Source organism: Aulostomus chinensis, chromosome 21 (genome assembly GCF_037954235.1).
Source record: "Aulostomus chinensis isolate RoL2024-O1b breed Wild chromosome 21, RoL_Achi_v1.0, whole genome shotgun sequence".
Lineage (NCBI taxonomy): Eukaryota > Metazoa > Chordata > Actinopteri > Syngnathiformes > Aulostomidae > Aulostomus > Aulostomus chinensis.
Window position 1 is genome coordinate 5,903,600 of NC_141340.1, and position 23,901 is coordinate 5,927,500.

Below are 23,901 nucleotides of genomic sequence, written 5' to 3' on the forward strand. Positions count from 1 at the left end.
CAGTAAGTCATAGTAGGTTTCCTGCTCACTTGTTTGTTGAATGTCTTTAAATAATTTCTCAGCATTTATAAAAACAAAACTCAAAAAACCAACCCAGTATCAAAACAGCGTAACAAATCTCTGTGGTTGACTGTGAGCATTTAGAGAGGGCCTGAAGTCAAGATCAAAAAATTCGAGAGACGATGTTCCGCCGAGGAAAAGATGGCATGACATTAAAGAAGGAGAGAGCAAAGACAGTTGGGAAACGAAGGAGGAGAGAGGCCCTGCAGCTTTGTAGCATCAAGTACTGGGTTAGAACTGCTGTTGGAGACCACTTGACGGAGCTGGAACGGTTTTTACTTCTGACATCTTTCAGCTTTAGGGAGTTTGAGTGGATGTGAATTTATGCTTTGTTTGTTTGTTTGTCGTGGATCCGTGAACGGACAACACACACAGCAGCGGCGCCGCAGAGTTACAGAAGTAACACGTTACAGTAATACTTGACCAAACTGAGTCATAGAAAAACAGGATTATGAGAAATATCATTCCAGTCAGGCGGCACGGTGGTGCAGTGGTCAGCACTGTGGCCTCACAGCAAGAAGGTTCCAGGTTCGAGCCCCGGCTCCAGCGCAGGATCTCTCTGTGTGAGTCTCCATGTTCTCCCTGTTCCTGTGTGGGTTCTCTCTGGTACTCCAGCTTCCTCTCACAGTCCAAAGACATCAAGAGGGGACGAGGCTGATTGATACTCTAAATTGACCGTAGGTGTGACTGTGAGTGTGAATGGTTGTCTGTCTCTATGTGTTGGCCCTGTGATGGACTGGTGACCTGTCCAGGGTGAACCCCGCCTCTCACCTGAAGGCTGCTGGGATAGGCTCCACCCCCCCAATGAATGGATGGATGGATGGATGGATCACTCCAGTTACTGTGTCCAGTAATACAACCTGAAATGAATGCTCCTGTTACTCATTATTGCTTCATTTTGTAACAGAACAACCAATTAATTACAAAAAAAGTGGTTTGCTTCTAGCAAGAAATAGCTGGAGGCAAAGAACTGCACTTTTATTCTGTAAATATTTTCCCCCTCAGAAGTTTTATAATCCAGCCTAGAACTTCAGTGACTTTTAGGAGTCTTTGCATAACAATCCAGAATATTATTGAAACTCTTTTGAAAGTTTTGATTTTTTTTTTTTTTTTTTTTTTTGCGCTGAAAATGGCTTAAGGCTGTTCTCACCGTGGATGTCGCCAGATTGTATCATGTGACACCGCTGACCAATCAGAGCTGTTACAGGAAGCAGAGGCTGCAGCACGGAGTACTGGGTAGCATAGTGTCGTTACGAATTTGTTCATAGTGATCTCTTAATTGTTACCAGAACATGTATTTTTACAGAGGCGTACAAATACAACATGTAAATGTACATCCACTCAAGAAAAAAGAAGAACTGGACGAGTCGTCTGCTCACATTTACATTTATATCTGAATATTATGCACTTCCATTTTGAAATGCCTTGTCAAAGTTCTGGGTTTATTTCAGCGATAGTAACACAGACGTAGAATAACTTTGACCAAACAAGTGATTCATAATTAATTCAGCTGATTTATATATGACATCTTGGGAGGAGCCTGCCCAGCTCTGACTGCCTGACACCAGCTGACCAGTTGCGAGCCTCTTTGTCCAAATTAATCATAACTAAGAAACAGAAATGTTCCTTATCCAAATTTGGAACCGCAGAAGTCCGTCACAGCGAGGAGAGTCCGCCGAGGTGCGTCTATCAAGAACAAATAATCTTTAATTGATGAGGTCAAATACTTCATCAAAGGTCTCCCCGCCTGTTTTCCTGGCGTAAATTTAGATCTTTGACAGCCGTGGTGTGGAGGATTATGTGCTCATTATCCGATACTGTGGCCTCATTAAGAGCTGGTCCAATAATCGATGCGGCCCCCGCCGGAGAGACAGGCTTTACATATCAATCCGTCTGTTGGCCTGACAGGTCCAGCGGCACCGTGAGATGTAATGGTCCTGGAGATGAGGTTGTGAGGCAGAAGAGATGGAGCTTTGATCAAATGTTTTATTCCCCCGAGGAGCTTCAGATCCAGACGGGGAGGGGGAAAAAAAAGGACAAAGAAAGGTTGGCTTTTCTTAGGCATCGTGGCTCAGAACGCTGTCCAATTATTAATTTATCCCCAAAGTTGTTGAGCAAATAACTGGTGAAGGATATTTTTCTACATTATTCATATGTATTTGAAGCTGCTAGGATTAAGATGTATTCTCTAATTTCGTTCACCGTCGCTGAGCTGAGATCTGTTCGAACGTGCTCGATTACTGCAATCGTGACATCAGACCGTGCAATCATTTAACCACCGGAAAAAACCAAAACCCAACACTTTTGACAACCATGCTAACACGCCCATGAGTTCAGGTGTATAAATGTGTAGTAGCAGCATGCAACACCCCCTAGTGGATGTAGTGGAAATGGCATGAATTTGCACCTTTTAGCTAGACACGATTAAAAGCCCGAAATAGTCAAGTCTGCATAGTTGTCATAAGGATTGTCGCTCAGAGGAATAAAATCAATGACTCAAATTATTAAATTAGTGTTAAGTGGGGTGCAAGGCTCAAGGGTGGGCTAAGCACGGGCTGTTGAAGGTGATGCGCTACAGCCGCTTTGTGATGTCATACATATTGCGGTATTTGTCCTGTTTTAGTGTTGTGTTTCCGTTATTTATGTGGAGGCAAGTTTAGGAAGCTCTGACAATAAAGTGAAATCTTAACCTTGTGCTCTGATGGCTGAGGGATTGAAAACGTGCACTTTTAATGGAGGTAAATTAGCACTTTTTTGGTGCTTACCGGGATTTACGCTAACAATTTTTTGCTGCAAAATACAGAATCATGCCAGATTTGATGCCATAAACATTAACAGACAAATATTTAAAAAAATTAAAAATAAAAAGACCTCAAAAATCTTTTAAGTGGGCTTTGAAGGTTCATTTTGATTTCCTGCACAATTTTTTTGCGTATTTTTCTTCTAGTTTAAATTTTTTTTGAGAACGGGGGAGTGTGGCACTTCAGCTCCTTCACAAATGAAGGTCGCGCTCTCAGAATAGGAGCTCTGACTTGCAGAAAAGACGTGAATGGACCCCTTGAGACATGAGTCACTTGAAGCTAACCGTAATAGAGTGGAGACATGACACTGTTTATTTATTATATTCCAGTCTCAGGATTACACCCAATAATCTCAGTACGACTTCATCTTCCTAACCCTGGCTTGTTTTCAGACTTGTTGCGCCGAACTATACGACTCTGGCGAGTGGTGTGGCACTCGCGGGAGGTGTGACGTGTGTTTAACCGCCATCTGAAGTCACCTTTTTTTTTTCTTTTTTTTTTCTTTTTTGGATTGCGTTAGCAGTTGTGACAAATATAGCGGGGCACGACACGCTCTAGTTTCACATTGCTCTTCATCATCAGCTCAGAACAGTCCCCTCAGTCAGTCACGGAGGGATGGAAAGACGAAAGAGGAGGAGAGAGAGACATGGAGGGATATTTACGACTCAGACAGAAGCGGGGGTGAGCTGAATCTCAATGTCTGCCCTTTACTGCCTGGCTAAATAACTCTCAGGAGAACAGGAATATGCTGGAGCGCAGCATGTGCTGATATCCCAGGTCTCCAGGTATATGTGATAGAGATTGATAACAAAAAAAAAGCCAGATCCCAACCCCTCGAGAGGACTTTCAGGAGAAATCCATCAGCCTGGATGCAGTGGTGGACGTCATCTCACTGTTCATTTCTCTGTCACGTTCAGTACAGTGACAGATTTGTTATGAAAGTCTATCATTTACCTGGTTTTTGCCGTGCTGATGTTGTATCAGTTTGATCTGTCCAGTGCAGCTTCGGTCTGCCAGGTTTCCTTTAATCAGGTCTTTTTTCCGACAGCACTCGTCTCTCCATCAGTCCACGTCCTTGCTGTTGTGCCCCGGGTGTTGTCTTTCCAGTGATGTAACGAGTCCATCGCGTGTCTGTTCTTCCTCGGGGGGGTCCTGTTACCTGTCTCACTCTTTGTTCCTAACCAGATCTTAGGTGTGTGTTACCACTGATTCAATCTTCCTGCTGGATCTCTCAGACTGTCTGGTCTTCTATTGAGAGTGATTTGGAGGAGCTGCCCGAGTCTGCCACCTTCCACTGCTTCGCTCTACTTGCTTGCCTACAAGAGCCGACCCAGACTTGGGGAAAAATGAAGGCAACAAAGTGAGGATTTTAAACTTGTTGAAAAAAATGACCAGATCAGATTTGACTTTAGGAGAGTTGAATTATTGAAAACTTAAAACTTGGGTTAGAGTAATCTCCCAAATATTGGATTGGATCTTTTTAGCCCAGCAGCTAATCCACACTTCCATGCATACATCCTGTACACACTGACATACTGACTGCATCGAAGACCCGATGTGAGACTAGAGACTTGGCTTGGACAAAATAAGGATGTAAATCTGATTTGACGCTCAAACTCTAGTCGCTCTTGTGTCGGCCAGTTTGTGTGTTTGAGACTTGAATTTCTTTGGCTGTGACTCACTGCCTGTAGAAGTGAATCAGCAGAAACGAGTGGTCTGTTTAGACTCAAAAACCTGACGACTGTGGTGGCTCGGTAGCAAGCGTCTGTTCACACACGTCTGTTCACACACGTCTGTTCACACACGTCCCGTCACTCAAAAGGTGCAAATTTAACTCAGTACCCAACTACTACCCATCAAGTGGCCAAGTATGTTAACATTCCAGGATCCCAGTGCCACATCCTTGCAAGTTTCTGTGTGTGTGTGTGTGTGTGTGTGTGTGTGTGTGTGTGTGTGTGTGTGTGTGTGTGTGTGTGTGTGTGTATGCACACACATGCAACTTTAAACTTGACACCATGAAGACTTGGATTAGATTAGGTTTCACCAAAATCACAAATCTTGGGAAACTGATTTGGACGTTGGTGCAGGCAGGCTTGACTCCATTGCCTGCAGACTTGACTTGACTTCAGTTTCTGACCTGACTTGCAGTTTCCATAACTGCAATATCTGGACTTGTTCAAAAGACTTGGACCAACCAGGAAGTGCACAGGAAGCTCATACACTAAAACATTCTTCCTGTAAATCTGTGCGAACCATAAATACCAGTGTGAATTCTAGTCGGCCAGGGCTCTTCGTCGGTGTCTCACACACCCACGAATGGCCACGAGTCATCTGATGAATTGCTTTAGTTATTGGTCCTGGCTCTGTGTGTGTGTGTGTGTGTGGTGTTGAGTAATGCGGAGGCCGGTGACGCTGCTTTTCTCCTCGAGCGCCCCTGAACGTCAGTACTTCCTGAGAGGGAGTTCTCGACTCATCCATTCATTCATCTTTTGTGATGGCGATGCGAGTGATGATAACAGAAGCCGCCAAAGTTAACGAAAGATACACACACACACACACACACACACACAAACAAACAGCAGCAACGCAGGAGGGACCGTTGCTACTGGATCTTCCTGCACCTGGGTTCAGCTCAACGGTCCGAACGGAATGATTATCGGCAGGCTGAGGTGAATGCTAGAGTGTCCTCATTGCTCCCTCCTGACATATAGAATATGCTAACCTGGGGGGGGGGGGGGGGGGGGGGTGTCAAGAGGGTGGAAACCCTGATGGGAGCTGACAGCCTGCTCACTGAGCATGTTAAATCTATCAATGTAAGCATGATGTGAGACGTGAAGCTGGAGGCATTTTCCCGTGGTCAAGTTAACTGGTGCAGTTTCGGACGCCCGCTGCAGTACAGGGCTGGGAATCAAACTGGTGACATTGTTAAAATTGCTTCAGTACTGTCGGGTATTGAAAGATGGCTGGTGATTCTGTAGCTACGCTCAGTACAAAGGAGTGAGGCTCCAAGTTGGGGTTTGTTTTTACGTTGTAAAGGAGCTGAAAAATCATGAAACCTGCAATATTGTACAATACATGTATGTATGATATTCACCTTTTGCACTGACAAACATTTTAAATGTGAGATAGTAATATTTTTATTATCATATTTCTAAAAAATTTGGGGAATAAAGCCCATAAATCTTATATTTATGGTTCATCATTGATGATGAGAGAGAAGAGACATGAGCGAATTTGGAGGGATTTCTGAAAATATGACCAGTACTGACCGATACAATGATTGCTCGTAGTGCCTCCAAAAATGACAACGTGCCTACACGTAAAACTAAAGAATCGACACGGCAGATTAAAGTACCACGTTGTTAGATTTGTTTTTAATCCGTAGAGGAAAAAAGCGTGCGGTCCGGTCGTGGTTGTAATGATAGCAGCCCCGTTTCCTGTTAAGGTCACGACAACTGTGTGGCGTAAAACCCAGTCAGAAGAACATCAAAATCTGCACCGGTACAACTTCCTGTTCTTGTTTGATGACTGTTTTTGAATCCGTTTCTACAATGACTGCACTTAGAGTTGTATTTATTCTACTAACGTTTCCATGACTGTTTAGTCAGCGACAGCCCGGTGAACCAATCAGGAGCTTTAGTACTGTTTTGGGGTGGATGATCAGTTTATCACAGCTCTGATTGGTTGAATTCTCACATCTGTTCTGAGTAGGAGTAGATCCAGACATGGCTCCTGAGAAACGGGTGTCCTCACCAGGCTGCAGGGACTCTTCCTGCTGGTCTCCTGCTCTTACAGTTGTTTTCATTCTTACTGATCACATTTGTATGACAATCAGAGAAGCGCAGCTTACCAGAGTTGTTATTTCTGTAACCACCTGCATCATCCATGTTAGTGGGCGCGTTTTCTGTCACATTTCTACCTCTGCTCCTCTCCTCACCTTGGAGACCTCTGATTGATCTGTCTCTCAAGGAAGGAGAAACACGTCAGTGAGCATGACCCATGATCTGAATGGCTGAAGAATCGATGTGGGTACCAGTTCAGGATCTACTTTAGCCTTGAAATAACACGAAAAACGGAAATATTGACCTGTTGGACCTTTGAAAGTTGTCTTTTGAAAAGGTTGCACCCTGCGTCTTCACTGAGTTGGAAAAAGATATAAAAGCAGAATCTTTTTCGATGCCGTCCGTCCATATTCTTAATATGATCCATCCTGATCTGCAATTTTTGCTTGGAATCAAATTGTGTTTACTGTTATGCATTTATTTCCTGTTATGTAATCAGGTAAGGTGTATCCTAGTAACACAGGCTGATGTGCCTCCTCTGTGGCTAGGGTCAGATTCAATGGCACGCTGGGCCGTAATGTTCCTTTAATGGCTGCTGTGTTGCTGTAGTGTGGAAAGGGTTGGGGTGGGGGGTGGGGGGGGGGTTGGGTGTGTTTGTCTGTGTGTGGGGGGGCTGATTGATAGCCTGCGCAACCTCCGCCAGCCCTCGTGACGCAGCACCAGCAACTCATCCTGCCGGGTTCACCACCCAGGGCCACGACTGACGGCCAGCGCTCTCACATGCGGCGCAGTTCAGTGACTCAGCAGTACGGGTGCATCTTGGGAGATGTGCTCCCAGCTGTTTGCGTTCAATTTAAGCTTGTTGTTGCATCGAATCGATACTTGTAATCATTGTGCAGCCAAGACGGATAATTAAGATCCTCGCAGGTCTTTCTTGAGCATGAGTCACCAACCCTCCCACAAACAAAATATGGTTTCATAACAGTTATAATCAGTAATCAGCTCGCCCGTTTGAAATATAAATCTTGCAAAAGCGGTGTCACGCAGCTGTTGCAAGGTCACCAAGATGGCGCCATCATCCCCAAAGGTGAAAGCCTCACTCCTTAGTCACAGCCTCAGTCACGCCCGGGTTAAGACCTCATCAACACGAGAACAGGAAGCACGTGTGCTCGCTAGTTCCAGCACTATCAGGCGCTGTTTGCTGATTTCAATCAAAGGCTAAAACAATATCAAAGGAAAAATGGCCGCCCTCTTGAGTGGGCACGTCCCCTGGGTGGCTGTGGAAGGGCGGAGCTAAGAGTGACTCACAACTAGAGCTGTAGATCATATCACGTCTGGGGCCATGAACATCTTTGATGAAGTGACTTCAGAACTGATGCAACAAGCATTTTATGGTCATGCCTGTGTCAGTCCAGGATGATGAATAAAATCAGCGCTTATCACTCATTTGTTCTTCATTGAGTCTTCATACAGAAGCTGGCAGAAGCTCCGTCCACTGAGAGACTAACCAAAGCGTGAGAGGGAGTGGGGGGGGCATCAGTTGTGATTGGACGTCCTCTTTTCAGTTGATTGTGAGAGCACAGCACTGTCGTTCACACGTCTCCTTCCGCTCCCGCCTCCCTCCTCCTCCTCCCGCCCTCCTCCTCTTGTTATGGAAAGACTTGAAATCTGCAGCAAACAGCCAGCCTGCCGCCACACCCCCCCCCCCCCCCCCATACATAACCGTAGAATTGAGGGAAGTCCAAAATTAAAAGCATTGTTATCCGTGCTGTCCGAGGAGAGATGGAGTGACAGGCTAATTTCATCGTGTTGTCCCAGGTGACCTAACATTGGCCTTGAGTTACCCCCCCACCCCCCAACCCCCCCTTCAGTATTCAAATTTGGACCCTTAGGCACCGGGGGCCTGACATCAGGACATTAAATATAAAGCAAGCAGAGTGTTACTGGATTGTTACTCCGCCCATGTTAAGTGGGAATTTTTGAACCCCCCCCCCCCCACACACACACACACATACACACAAACACACACACCCAAACCTGTCCCCATGAATGAATTTGAATATAATGTACTATTTGGGTTGCCATGGTAATGATTTCTGTCTGTGTGCATGTCGGTTGCCATGGAACTTTTTTTTTTCTTCCCCCACACCCTTAGAAAACAAACCAGGATGCAAAGCACACGTAGATGAAAGTGTAATTCAGACGGAAAACAACGATTGTAATCAATAACTCTCTGGTGTCGGTGTCGTCTTCTGATTAATGCATCCCCGTTTTTATTCGACTGCGGGGAGCTGCGTTGAATTAGTGCTGTGTTTCCATCCCACTGCTCTTCTTTCTCACCGCTTACATCAGTCGTTGACATGGAGAAAATTAAGATCAGGGTGGCACAATTTTTAAAAACAAATGAATTGCAATTATTTTGACTGATATCGCAATATGATTTGCCATTTTAAAGGGAATGTAAACCTTTTTTTACATCATCATAATTAAATGATAATGGTGCGGTTTTATGCGGGGATCTGTATGAAACCAATGTGCTTTCTAAAGTTTAAAAAAAATGAATGAACCTTTAACCAACATTGCACCATCCAGTGATTTGAGAATTCCAACAGGTGATGTTGGTTTTAATTGAATTTCCACTAATTGTGCAGCTCTCATTAAGATAGTGATGCACTTCCTCTTTTCACTTTCACCGGAGGAGCGTCACAGCGGCGGGATCAGAAGTTTCAGTGGAGCTTCTGCTCCTGCTGGAGTTCACTCCAGCTCTTGAGTTGCAGCAGCCTTTGAAGGTCTCGTTGCGTGTTGCAGGGTTTGACGGGGGTCCGTCCCTGACTGTCAGGCTCTATATCTTCTACCTGCACGTGTGTGTGTGTGTGTGTGTGTGTGTGTGTGTGTGTGTGTGTGTGTGTGTGTGTGTGCAGAGCTCTGAGTATGATTCAGCTCCCCAGCAGGAGTTTTTTGTCAGTACAGCTTGTCCTCCTCTCTCAACAAAAACCCTTGCACTGTTCTGTGAGACAAGTAAAAACACACCATCTTTACTCCCCCCCCACCACCCATCTTCCCATAAGCCTCACCCCTCATGAGTGTGTGTTTGTGTGTGTGTGTGTGTATGTGTGTGTGTGTCTATGAGCCTGCACAGCACTGATGAGGTGTAATCACTGTAGAGAGACTCAGCTGCTGGCTTCACAGCACCGCCATTGAGCTCATCAGGCCAGAAACATGACGCAAACTAGCAGCGTTACAGCGCTGTGGCCATCAGGGGATGCAAGGGAGGGGCCGGGATGGTTGCGGTGAAGTTGTACACGTCTACGATGTGAAGCTGAGAAAAACACATCCTCTGCTGCCATGAGTGCAGTCCTGCAGCGTCATCTCTTTTAAAATTACTCTCACTCAATAACAACCAGGCCCGTGCTGTTATAGTCAGAGCTGTGAGTTAAGAGCGGCACGCATTTTCAATTGGAAACACTCAAAAAACAAAAGCGAAATAGCCGCTGTTGTTACTTTGCTTTACATCATTGTTTTCATTCATTATCGCCTTTATTTCCCAGGGAGCCAGGAGCCAAAACAGAGAGGCGGCTGATACGGTTTAATCCTAATGATCATCCTCAGTGAGGAGAAAAACACCACGCAAGTTAACAATTCAAGCCATGATGGTGCAGTACTCATTCAATCGTGACGGATTAGGATGGATGGATGGATGGATGAAATGATGGCTGTTTGTTTTCTGCAGTAAAATGCGGTTTAAATCCAGATTAATTGGGATCAGATTAATTATTTATTTCATGATTTGATCCAGCAGCAGAGAGAGAGGACATCAGTTGGGCGCGAGTGAAGCTAGAATGAAAAGAAAAAAAAAAAAAAAGAAAGTCTAAAGGCATCTTTCAGAACACAGCACATGTTTAGTTTGAGTTTTGGCCCACAAAAGGAAGAAGTCCAAGAAGCGTGTTGCTGCTCTGTCCTGCATCCCTCATAGATGGACAGCCACAGTCGTACAGAAGTTCACACTTTTCATCCGGTACCGGCGAGGTTGCTGTCATTTTCTCAGTCGGTCGGTGTAGTTTGACCTCATTTACTCAACTGAAAGCTGATTCCTCGTCTCGATCGAGCCTGGGAGGGAGAAATGAACAGAGTTATTGCTCAGTGACTCTGATAAAACCTACTTGAATCAGTCTGGACAGCAACATAAGCACAGAACACCAAAACAAATGTTTGCGTTGTGTTCATCGTCTGCTTCCTCCGCTCAGTCGACCTCGACTCTGATGCGGTTCTATAAACCCCTTGACTTCCTGCAGTAGAAGCAGTTCAGACAAATGCGCACGGCTTCCATTGATTCAAAGATTTCCATGAGGCAACCAAGAGAACGTGGTGACTCTGTGCGTTTAGCCTCCTCTCAATGTTTAGGAAAGATGAAGCCTCGTGAAAGGAACCTGCGCTTTTGTTTAGCCCCTTCTCATCTCTCACATTAACCACCGAAACACAGACATCCACCTACCTCCACCCCCACCCACCCCATTCATCCGGGGGCTGTAAACCCCCAATTCACATGCACACTTGCAGGTAGGTTGAAAGGTGTTTACAGAAGTGTCTATTTATGTGTGCCGCTCAAGGGTGTTACCACAGGTGAGGCAAGCGTGCATCCGCTGCTCCATGAGTAAGACGAGGGGTGTGTGTGTGTGTGTGTGTGTGTGTGTGTGTGTGTTTTAACCAGAAGGTCATCAGTGAGTCATGTCCCAAAGAGCTCTCATTCTCCCTACAAGCAGCGGCTGCCTCAGAACAAACCTTACTGGTTGACGCTTAATGCACCATAACTGGTTTGACTGACCAGCAGCTCCTGATCATATGAAGCCTTAAAGTAGACCACCTCCGCTGCTCTATATGGGCTTTTATTGTGAAATGTCAGTCAGGTATAAATCCTGTTACGCTGCAAGCTGTCACAAGCTCGTCTGGAATCCCTTATGAGTTTTCTGTCTACTTCAACGATCACAGTGATACACAAGGCTTGACTTTGATCTTACCTTTCTCTCTCTCTCTCTCTCCATTAGAGAACCATGAGCACTGTGGAGGAGGAGCCGGATCACATGATACCATGAAGACAAGCCTGCAGGTCCTGCGCTGCCAGCTGCTGAGTGAGTGGACCAACGGGGGGGACGGAGGTTAATCAGGGTGTCCTTGGGTGTGCAAATGTGAAAGTATCTCACTTTCAGCAGAAAACACACGTTTCTGTATTTTGGAAGTTTGGGATCAACTGAAGGATCACAAAGTGAATCTATGTAGCTTTGGGGTTAGAACAGTTGAATCCATGTTTCTCCCTGAATAATCGCCCTTGACTGATGAGAAGCGTGTTATTTTTATTTTTCAGCCACTTTTGTATCATTTGGTGTCAAATCAGATATGTCAGACACATCAGTTCCCCTGTTCTGATTCCTAATTGAGATGTTGACACGACAAGTCAGTCGCTGATTAGTGCAGTAACTCCCACATGGCACCATTAAGACGTACGGAAAGATCGACATTCTGAGGTCAGTCCCAGAAAATTGTTGTTGTTTTTGGGAGACGGCAGACGGAAGTGAAATCTCTGACCAGACATTTGTAAAATCACCAGAATGTGGTTAAGTGATAAAGTAGAGAAATTCCTCCTGGGAAAGATTCCGGCGTTTGCTGTTTTGGTCACTTGATGGAGGTCTTGAAATGAGGACTGTGATGTGCGTTTAAAGGAACACGCCAACATGGATTTGAGCTCCCTACTGCACACGCAGAGAAGCGTATCCATCTCCTTCTTCTTCTTTGGTTAACAAATAAGTAAAATTCCCAAAAAGTTGGCGTGTTCCTTTAACGTGCCAACCTTTTTTAAGAAATTCACTTATGTGTTGATAGATTTGACCTGCTACCTTTCGACAGACAAACTTGTCATTTTAATACTTCGCATTTAGCACAAAGACATGTTCGGTTTTCTCATGTAACCCACGGCAAAAAAGCAAATAAGTACATTTTTTAAAAACTATTTCTAAATGAGTCTCTTTTTTTGTTTTTTGTTTTTTTGGTGGGTTTCCGTGTGTGAATGACAAACTAGTTATTGTTGGTCACCTTGTAGCGAAATCTCAGCAGGTAGACATGAATTTCTGCGTTCCCTCAGCTCTTGTTAGTCTTGGGTTCTGGGTTGCTTTACATTCAGAGGATGGGATCAAGGCTCTGGGAGTGGATGTACAAAGCACTGGCAGGCTACCAGCGCCGAATGTCACATGAATATGTAACATGGGGGTCAGACTGGGATCCATCATTCTCCTGGACGGTTAGCTAAACTGGCTGATGATATCTGGTATGCACCCCGAGCTCCACCTCAGGGCTGTAGAGCCAACGGCTGTCTGACAAATCTGCCTCAATCCCTCAGAAGTGATAAACCTGGACTGGACCGCTGTGGGTTAAGTGCTTTAAGCTGTAGCAGAGGTGGAGTTAGGTCACCTTGCAGCGGTTTAATCAAAAGAAGGGAAGTCTAGGTTGAAGCTGCAGGAAAGCTTTGAACAGAATCAATATAGAGAGCAAATTTTGAAGCCTATTTGGTGAATTCTGTCTTTGAAAGCAATGTGCTCACTTTTTCCAGACCGTTTCTTATTCTATATTATACTTTCTTCTCAGTAGTCTTTTTTTTTTCCAAAGTGTGAGAGGCCCACCAGAGATCTATGTGCTTGTGAAGTACTGAGACAGTTCTTATTTCCCTCTCTGGACCAGCCATCTGCAGGAGATAGATATGCCTCAATATCCTCAGGCTGCAGGCAAGAAAAGATGCGGCAGATAGAAGAGAACGACATTTTTTTGTTGGCGGCTCCAGACAGCAGGCTTTCTCCGGCGGGACAGTTACTGTACCAGAACTTTTGTAAGAAACTACCCACTGTGGAGATTCCGAGAGAACTACAAACCCTCAAGGTTTTCTTTTTGTTTGTTTTTTTGTTTTTTCTGTTGGCACCATCAAGAATGCCGAAGTGACGTAAGGAGGGGTTGGTATCACTTCCTTTCTGTTCAAAGCAGTGAGCTGTGTCGCGGGTTTCATGATGGTAGACTCGAGGGTCATTCTCTGGATTAGAGAGCGTTGAAAACCCTATATTGCAGGACCAGTTAAAAGTCTTCAGGGCAGTGCACAGCAGTCATTTACTGGTAAATACTGTCCTACCAGCAACACGACCGTTGCGGGACAGCCCAGCCAAGCCACTGAAGAAAACACCAACATTGGTAAAGTTCCAGTCAGGTGGCACGGTGGTGCAGTGGTCAGCACCGTCCCCTCACAGCAAGAAGGTTGCGGGTTTGAGCCCCGGCTCCATCACGGGATCTTTCTGTGTGGAGTCTCCATGTTCTCCCTGTTCCTGTGTGGGTTCTCTCTGGTACTCCAGCTTCCTCCACAGTCCAAAGACATCAAGAGGGGACGAGGCTGATTGATACTCTAAATTGACCGTAGGTGTGACTGTGAGTGTGAATGGTTGTCTGTCTCTATGTGGTTGCCCTGTGATGGACTGGTGACCTGTCCAGGGTGAACCCGCCTCTCACCTGAAGGCTGCTGGGATAGGCTCCACCCCCCTCGCGACCCTTAACAGGATAATTGGTAGAAAATGGATGGATGGATGGTGAAGTTCCATTGGTCAGGAAGCACCTCTGGAGGAATCAGGTGTGGACAAGTTGCTCTGTCAAACACATTGCACACAAGATCTTTCGAGTCAGACAAATTCTGCTATGAAAAACTGAATTTATTTTTTGATGATTTCAGCATCAATTCTTTGAGACATTTTCAGTTATGATTTCCCACCAGTCACATGATGGAAACGTCTACCACGCGCCCAGTCGTTGGCGTTGAATTCATATTCACACAGGGGCTTTAATCAGACCTCACACAGGCTTCACGCCAGGACCCTGTCTTGTTTGACATCTGGTTGTCCAGTTGTCACACTCAGCTCTTCCAGGTAATGTCTAGATAAATTCAGGTTTGCTGTGGACGCGTAAGAAAAAAACAGATTTTCTGCTGTCATGACTGCTGTCAGAACAAGATTTCTCTGTTTTCTTCAGGTCAACACTCACACTGCTTTTTTTTTCTTCTTTATTTTCCATCAGAAAATGTTCGGATGACAGAAAACGCCTCCAGATATGACTCACTATTTCAAAATAAGTTTTGTTTGGCATTCAGAAACAAACAAATTGTTTCCAACTCTCTCCTCTCAAAAGGTTTGATTTTATTTTGAAATGAAGTCTCGAAAATAATTAGGTTGTCTCACATGATCACTGTGTATATGGATAACGTTTCAACCCATTGTGGTCATTTAAATACCTGCAATTTCACTTGTTGACATTGTCCGTTAATGGTAAAATATCCAACAAAGATGGAGCTGTATAACTACGTGCTATGCAATTCCATGTTTTCCCCGAATCCAGAACACTTCCTGTTAATGTTTCTACTTCCTGTCTGATCCCTTTTGGCTGCCACAATCGCTGCAGCTAAATCATTATCCCAGTAAACAGCAAAAGTCTTTGTTCTTGTTTTTACAGTCTCCCTCTGCCTGATTTTCAGATAAACATGTCGCTGTTCAAAGCTGCCCTGGAACCTGACAAACAATTTGCAGCGCATTCAAACAGGAAGCCATTATCCTGTCGTGAAAGCTTTCCCTCTTATCTAAGGGCTCACATATGTAGAACCCTCCCTGCTCCGCCCATCCAACACTCCGCCCATCCAGTCCTCCTTCAGGACAGTCCCAGCAGTCCACAGGATGTGTTCTATCTGTCTGTTTCCTCCCATGAGGCAGACATGTTACCCAGAATGGCACAGAAACACACCCAGGAGCAACCCAAGGGAATTATGTCTGTTTGTGCTACCGTGGATGACTCTCAATTAGATGTGTTTCATGAAGCCAGATATTAAAGTAACATCCATCCTTCCATCTGTTTTCTACCACTCATCCTTTAAAGGGTCTCGGGGGGGGGGGGGGAGCCTATCCCAGCAGCCTTCGGGCGAGAGGCAGGGTTCACCCTGGACGGGTCACCAGTCCATCACAGGGCCAACACATAGAGACAGACAACCATTCACACTCACAGTCACACCTACAGTCAATTTAGAGTATCAATCAGCCTCGTCCCCTCTTGATGTCTTTGGACTGTGGGAGGAAGCTGGAGTACCAGAGAGAACCCACACAGGAACAGGGAGAACATGGAGACTCCACACAGAAAGATCCCGTGCTGGAGCTGGGACTTGAACCCCGGAGCTTTTTGCTGTGAGACGACGGTGCTGACCACTGCACCACCGTGCCGCCTTCAAAATGATGTTTAATCTATGTTTGTTCAGCTAGTCAAGTCAGCGCTGTAATGGCGACTGTTGCTTTTAACTAAGAGCTGCATTTCTTGATAAATGAGGGTGCTCCTACAATTGGACGGAAAAAACATTGTTGCATCTCTAGTGTTCCATATTTGTGTATGAATGGATGCCCCTTAAAATTCAGGTCAATGAGTTCAATCAATGCTAATTAAGCTCATTGCTGCCAGGTTAATCTCTGCATTTCAGGTGGAGACATTCCCACTCTGAGCTGGCTAATTCTAGTTAGCTCCCAGCTAACTAGAATGCAGATAGATATGTGGATAGATGTGTGGATCTTCTAGACTTCCCAAACACGAACAGAGCAAATGGATTTGATTCTGAGTTATTTCAGGTTGTGTTTTTCAGAACAATACTGTAGTAACAGCGGAGTAGTCTGGATACCTCCAGTTAGCCTTCTGCTAACTAGAACATTGATAAATAATCTGGCAGCTCATGTAACTTTTGAAATGTTATCATATCAAATGGATCAGATTCTGACAGTGACACAAGTCATTTTGCTGGAGTTGGGTGATGCTCAGCTCAATTTAATTTTTACGGCCGCTGCTCTTAGTCTTGCAACAGCAACCGTAGTGAGGGAAGTAGTAGATGCATTATAGATGGATGCAGTTCCAGTCGGCGCAATGATGGCGGTCGCATTACTTGTTGTGATTTTGTTTGAACAGTAGAAGTGGCAGCAGTACAAGTGGTCGTACTTGTCTTAGCAGCGGACAATGGTTGTCATAGCTGCCGTGTAGCATTACTAGTGCCATCATACATGGAAAATTTTGTGAAGAGGGTTAAGCATTCTGAGTTCAGACAGGTTAGCAAAAAGAGCTCCATCCATGATAGTTTGATCAAGAACTTGTGGTCGTCACAACGGAGGGATGGGAAGTTGTCAGGTGCAGTACTACGAGTGCAGTTGAAGTACTCGTGGTTGTAGGAGTTCTGGGAGTCCAGGGAGGTTAGTCAGGGCTGATGGTGCTCTGTCCAGGCATGATAATCCAGTCTTTCCAGTCAAGACAGTCCTCCAGCCCTCCGACATGCTGATAAAGGGTTTGTGCCCCCGAAGCTGATGGCTCTGATCTGTTTCCGCTGCACGTCAGAGCTTTAAAGGCTTAAACCACCTTCAACAAAACTCCCCGTTTTTTATGATTACTTTGATTTTGGTCTGTCAGCCTTATCCTATGGATTCATTTTGTGTAAGAAGGAGCAGAGCCATGGTGCGTGTGTGTGTGCGTGTGTGTGTGCGCGCGCGCGCGCGCCCGCCAAGATGATGTGACGAGCTTATTGGCATTCTGATGACCGCTGTAGATAAAGCCTTCTGCGTTTGCCCCGGGGGATTTGAGGGGAATCCCATCGAGGTTCGTCTGGAGTGGTTCTGCTTAGCATAAACGAGACTTAATGGGATCCATAGTAGACTGACTGGGCGGCATGGAGGAGGTCTTTAATTAATGGTTCTGGTTCAATGCCTCAGGGCTTCCAAACCAGCAGTTATACATGTTTATTCCACTAGATAATGAGGTGGATGGACAGTAATTCCTTCTGCATTTACATCTCAGACATAGGGTTAATGATTTTGTCCAGAGCAACTGGCATCGATGAGGCGGGTCTACAGGGTCGGTCTTAGAGACTTATTTCCCATGTATTTAATTTCCATTAGCATTGTTTAGGGTATGTATAATAATCATATCAAACTATGATTGGATGGCTTCATGATTTGGCCCTGCCCCTTTATCTAGTGATGTTAGCGTTGTTTTAGGGGTGGGGCTATCGGTTGTGTGATGTCACAAAATCTCCCTGACCATCTCTGACTTTAATCTTGTGCTTTGTCCTTCGATCACTGCACTAGATAAAAGGGCGGGGCAAGTGGTAGTCATGACATGGTTGGCTCGGACGTTTTTGTGACATCATCAACCCATGAGCCTGCCCTGTAAACAATGGCACTGCACTGCACTGGCATCAGTCTGTTCTAGTTGCAGAACAACTTCCTGTGTAGGCCACTGTTACAGCAGTGAAGAAGAATCAGTTTCTGTAATAGTGGGCTTGAAATGTTTTTGTCTGAAAACACTCATCTCTTTAGCCGTAAAGGATGTCATGAGGGTAGCGAGAGGGAACCCGTATCTGAATAGTTGCAGCCATCAGTCTAAACAATGAAGTGAAATCTGCTGTAAAGATTTGCAGCTTTGCCTTTCCTTTCTTTTTGCGTCTCGCGTTGGCTCGGTGCATTTCATCCCTTAAACATACTAAATTTACCGCCTGTCACAGTGCCTGAGCAGGGAGATGACAAAGCAGTGACCGTTTAGAAGCACAGCCTGACGAAACGTCACAAGAACTCCATTCTCATTGATGGATGAGTTTGCAGCTCCTATTTTTGGCGTCCTGTAGAGCCTCTACTCGAATAGTGCCAGTGCCAGCTGCCCACTGATGATGCACAACCATCCTGGCTCCAGCACTTGCTTCATAGGCAGATTGTCGCTGTACATTCAAGCCAAATGCTCTCCATTGCACATAGCATGAGGTGACCCCTGAAAAGAAAGATAAACACACCCCCCCCCCCCCCCCCCCAGACTTGATCATGCAAGCTGGGTGAGTGCATAAGTACCCATAGCCTGCATACCAGCTCACAAAGTGCTCCTGTATGATAGATGGAGCTGTAAGAAATATGATGCAGTGAACAAAATTGTTGCTCAGGAATGGAGTTTTAGCTTATGAGCTGATCCATGAGAAAAAAACAAAACAAAACATGCTGTATAATTCAGAATTTCATTAGCAGGAGTAAACGTCGGGTTGTTTTCCATCTCACCAGTGTAACCGTATAATCAGTGACAACCGTTCTGGCCCTGTTCACTGACATTGAATCTAATCGTGAATGATTGGGCGGACAAAGCCTGCAATGGATCAGTGTGCAGGATCCGGCTTTGCAACATGATTTATTGATGTCCCCTGATGGCATCAATAGAGGACTTGGATGAATGTCACCAGTTGTATTCAAAGGCGCCCTAATTCACCCCTCCCTCCAAAATAGGTTGATGCCGTTCGTCAAATAAACATGCGCAAAATCCTCCGGTACTTCTTCAAGGGCGTTATTTATCTCCATGATATTAGCGTGTGCCATTCTGGGATGATGGGCCGGATGATGTAGATAGTGAGGGCGGCAGGTTCGAGTGAGTGATAACAGCATCAGCAGTGTGTCACCCTTCTGCTCCTTAAAGCCTCTAACAGTCATAGAAGGCCGGAAAAGAAAGACTTTCATTTCATTGTCACACTTGAAATCTAATCACTACAATTTTGTTCCATTTGTCCCCTGTTACAAAAAAAAAAGATTTCCTGTTAGCCTCAACCCCTTGCATCATCGCTACTGATAATAACCTGATAATAACCTGTGTGTGTGTGTCTTTTAGTAACTGTCAGGTTCAGGATGAAAACATCCAACAGGCACAGCGGTGAAACGGTGTTGCTGTTTCTCCTGTCTCTCACACCTTGTTTTCTTATGAATGTTCTTTTACCTCCGTGTCCTAATGTGTCTCACCTCCTTTGCTTATGTCCAAGTCTAAACATCCCCCGTCCTCCCTCAGTTGGCCTTCTCTTTGCCCGCACCGCCTTGTCTGAACTCTCCCCATTTTGCATCCAATGTTCATGTGTTTTCCCTGAGTAATGGACGTGGGGAACGCTCACTTCTCGAGCCTTTGCAATCATTTCTCTTGTTAATTCCCTCGCTACGCCTGTTTGTGTGCCGCAAATGGAGGCAGGGCGAGGCTCTCTGTCTGCACTCATCCCCCTTATTCCCTCACCCAATTGCTTTTCCGAACAAACACATGTGCACGTAACCCGTACACACAAATACATGAATTCAGTTATATTTATAAAAGCTACAAATCTCCCCCTGTATGATTGTGATAAGATCAACAACCGTTCGTCTGATCGATGCCAAAGTTTGCGCGTGCGGTGCCGTTGCCTCAAGGAAGTCCAGCGCCAGCTTTGAAGTCTGGGGTCTGAGATGACAATCGGATGAGTGAGTTCATTGTCAGAGATCAGAGACACAATCCTGAGATCAAAGGCACAAATTGTCCAGGAGATTTTGAGACACTTACCCTCGTACCTAAAACAGCAGATGCTGCATCGAGGTCTAGAACAGCGGTACTCAACCTCGCCTTTGCCCCGATCATAACTCCCAAGCAAAAAAAGAAGAGCATTTACAGCTTCAGGAATTTGCCAAATAAAAATGCCAGCTTTCAACATGCCAGTTGGCTTCTCCCTGCCGGCCTCTTACTTACGTCACTGTAGCATCTTTGCAGAGAAGCAACAGTGACACATTCAATGGGCAGCATTTAAGGAAAATAAAATGTGTGCACACGTAACAAATCCTTGAGGTTGATGCAAAAGTACGAGTGTTGCATTTATGTTTTTCTTGCCCTTTAATGAAACATGATTTGAGTAAACGGCAAAATCCCAAATGAATATTAACTTCCATGTGTGTTACAAATCTGTGAAACTGCATGTTTTATGTTAGGTTTCTGATTGCTGTGCCAGGGAATGTTTTATTGAGTGTTATTCAGTAGTAGTGTTGGGATGCCAGGTTGTGACAGCTGGCTTTGGGAAACGAGTGAACGCGCGAGCTCTCTGTTGGCTTCTGTTGGATCTCATTTGATTTTTGCATTAGAAAACATTATTAATTGAGCTTACTTGAGACTGTAATTGCAATAATTTAAGCCGTTTTTAATTTTTAGCACTGTATGGTCGTCGCCCCCCACACCCACCCAGTGTTTTTCTCCATGCTCAGGTTTTGGAACAGGGCTTGTGCTCATTTTGACATTGCCATTGTGTGAATGATACACAGGAACTGTGTCAGGAAGGTTAAGGTAAAGGTGTGTAAACATGTGCTCTACAAATACCTTAAGTGCTTCCCTTCACTGCGCACGTGTTGTTAAAAGTGTATGATAGGACACTTACACATTAAAATATCTAAAATTATGAGACATACAAAGCATATTTTGCTGAGTTGTGTAGTTAAAGTATAATCAGAAGTATTTTTGTATGTTAAAACACAGAGAAATCCATGACACTTAAGGTTAAAGTTGTCTAATTTAGTCATCAGTTAATGACTTAATATCCCCTTTACACCCCCGAATTAATGACCAGATGCATATTTTTCATTTATTGCATTCCATTTGTGGATATTAGACACATTGTTTATTTATTTATATGATATTCCACTCAAAACTCTATATATCTTTTATGTATTCTAGCCTTATACTTTGATTCTAGTAGAGTTATGTACATGAACTAATGGTCATTAATGCCACTTAACCAGGAGTGTAGGCCACCAGTTGCCTCTAGAAGAGTATTATAATATTATAATATTACTCTAGATTTCTCAGCAACAACAAAATATCTTGTACTGCTGAGTACGTAGTTGTGTAATCTTTCTCGGCTGAGCGGGACAGCGTGTGAAACGAGGCAGTGTCACACTGACGTCGACACAACGGGCCGTTCGACATTTATTGCCAGTAACCACTGATGGTTGGGTTGGTCTGCGTTCAGTTTCCCTGCTTCAGGATCATCTCAGGAAAGATGACATCAAGAGCGGCCATGTGTCTTTTCTCCTCAGAAATGGGTCTGGACACACGTGGGTTCTGGAGGACAGCACCCAGACCCTCTGTGCTTGTAGTCTGTAGTGCTTCAGTACGGGGGAATATGATTAATGATTCAGAAGCTGTTTGAATAGTCTACCATTGTGTAGTTTATTTCCTCCAGTTAGACAGGAAAATAGTCTCTTTTTTTTCTGTGTTAGAAATGAAGGGGCTGCACGGCAAATAAATTTGAGATTGTTGAAATTAATGGCTGCCCAAGTTTTCAAAAACTCATCTTTTTTTTTTTTGGTCTGTTTTTCTGCCCATGCCTATTGCTCAAAATGTTCTTTTGGATAAAAGGTCTGAGTAATATTTCCTGAGAAATTATACAAATGTTCAAAAAAAAAATCCATATTTCACAGTGTTGAAATGAAAAATAAAAACCTTGACATGCCTTATGATTCAGATTCCGTCCATGTTTGTGAAGATGGGTCCAGCGGGTTTTTCAGAATCCTGCTGACGGTTCAAGTTGGGCTGGCCTGAACTAACGCGATGCTCATTATCGTCTTATTTGGAGTCGGAGCCCACTTTTTACCCAATATTACACTCACGTTCCACTTTACACGCGCCAGAGCTGACTAATGATGGATGAATCTCTCTCTCTCCTCAATTTCACCTGAAACCATTTCTTTCATTTTGCTACTGCTGAATATTTTTGAGTGTTTTCTCACTGAACATGCAGAAAACGTGGTGCTCTGAGGCGAGCTCACTCCACTCGCTGGAAGCAGTTTGACTGATTTAAGGTGTTTGCTGTACAAATCTACAACTCGGCTTAATATTGCAGCTGAATATGTTATTCTGACCTTATTCAGGTTATGTTAATCAGGGAATTCAGTTGTTGGTTGCAGATATATTGACATCAAAAATGTAGAGGAATCTTTCTCCCTGCTTGTGTATCTTGTGACACATTCCTGAGAACAATAATTCAGAGCAAAACAGAGCTAAAAAGGATAGAATTTTTGCTTTCACTTTGCAATCAGCCATGCAACACAGAATAGAGATGTACAATAGTGAAATGTTGGAAATCAGTGATGAGGTTAAGTGTAAAACTCCTTGGCCTTGGAGAAACGCTCTTGCACAGTCAGAGGAAAATTACATTTTGTAAGAAATGTGGAATTAATTATGTTTGTTAAAGGGTCTTCCAAAGTGATGTACTGGTGGTTTCCAAGAAAACCTCCATGAACTCTTGAAAACTCAAGCCAAACATCAAGTTCAAGGACAACATTTTAGATATTTCCGAGTGAATATTATAAAATAAGTGATCCATTTGTCACTTGGCTCCTAAAATCAAATAATTGCTTCTCTCTATTACCTCGGCGGTGAGTAAGCTCTCATATCTGAGTAGTGACAGCACCGCTGCAGCCTCGTTTGAACTCTGCAAGCAAAGATAGAGACATTCTCCTGGCTGTCACGTTATAAATGCATGGGTACACTGCATCGTCTAGTGAATAATGCGGCTAATGAAGCAATCTAGTTGGACTAGGTGAGTGACAAACTCAGCAGCTCAGTAGATTAAAGGCTGAGGAGCATAATGAACGCAAGACAAGAGCTACACGTCTTCTCTGAACACCTGAGAAGTGGATTTCAGCTGCCAAGCAAAGCAGAGTCGTCCGCAGAAATGATGTAAACAAGCTGAAAATAGGCAGAAACTGACTTGTAATTCACGTCTAAAATGACGTGTGTCTGATCTTCTTTCTTTGTCTCTCCCTACAGATGTCCTAGCATTCTTAGCACTGCTAGTAGGACTGGTGTCATCAGCACAGGAGCTGTACCTCAGCCATATGCCCCAGGACTCTGTCTCCATGGCCCACAGCAACCCCCTACCTGCCCCTAAACCCTCCCACCTGGACTGGCATCAGGAAGGTTCCAGTAGTGGAGAATGGCCACCAAAAGGAGGAACTCAGCCCTCAAACAACATCCTCCCTCCTGGTTCACTCCAACCTCTACCCCAGCTTCAAACCAGCCCAACCTCCAGCTTGGCTCGCATTCATGACACAGTTACTGTCACCCCAAACACTGTGAGCACTGCCAACACCAGGCCAGATCATGTGACTGAAAGCCATGTGAATCAGCCTCAGGGGCCCAGCTCTGATATTGTTAACCAAGGCTACATGCACAAATTGGTCAGGGTACCTCAAGTCCATGACCCAGTTCTTGTCAGCACTATCCAGGCCAGCACACATGTCCCAAATATAAAGTATGGTGCCACTGAAGTTCCAAACCCTCTGGCTCTTATGTCCAGTTCTGGATCAGACAGAGGGGACACACTGGGAACTGAACTATCTCCTGTCCATCCTCAGAAG

At 44.7% G+C, this 23,901-nt stretch overlaps 1 protein-coding gene across 5 annotated transcripts in view; it reads left to right on the top strand.

Annotated features, from left to right (window-relative positions):
* The window catches only part of tmem108 (transmembrane protein 108), a 50,437-nt gene that overhangs the window by 18,197 nt on the left and 8,339 nt on the right, over positions 1-23,901 (top strand). For all 5 annotated transcript variants that reach the window (XR_015110990.1, XR_015110991.1, XM_086191951.1 and 2 more), the window contains exons 2-3: positions 11,686-11,769; positions 23,312-23,901. The exon at positions 23,312-23,901 is cut by the window's right edge and continues 688 nt beyond it. Coding sequence is in view for 3 of the 5 variants with exons in the window: in XM_086191951.1 (XP_086048077.1) it covers positions 11,730-11,769; positions 23,312-23,901 (630 nt within the window). In the remaining 2 variants the exon portion in view is untranslated. The remainder of the gene's footprint in view (positions 1-11,685; positions 11,770-23,311) is intronic.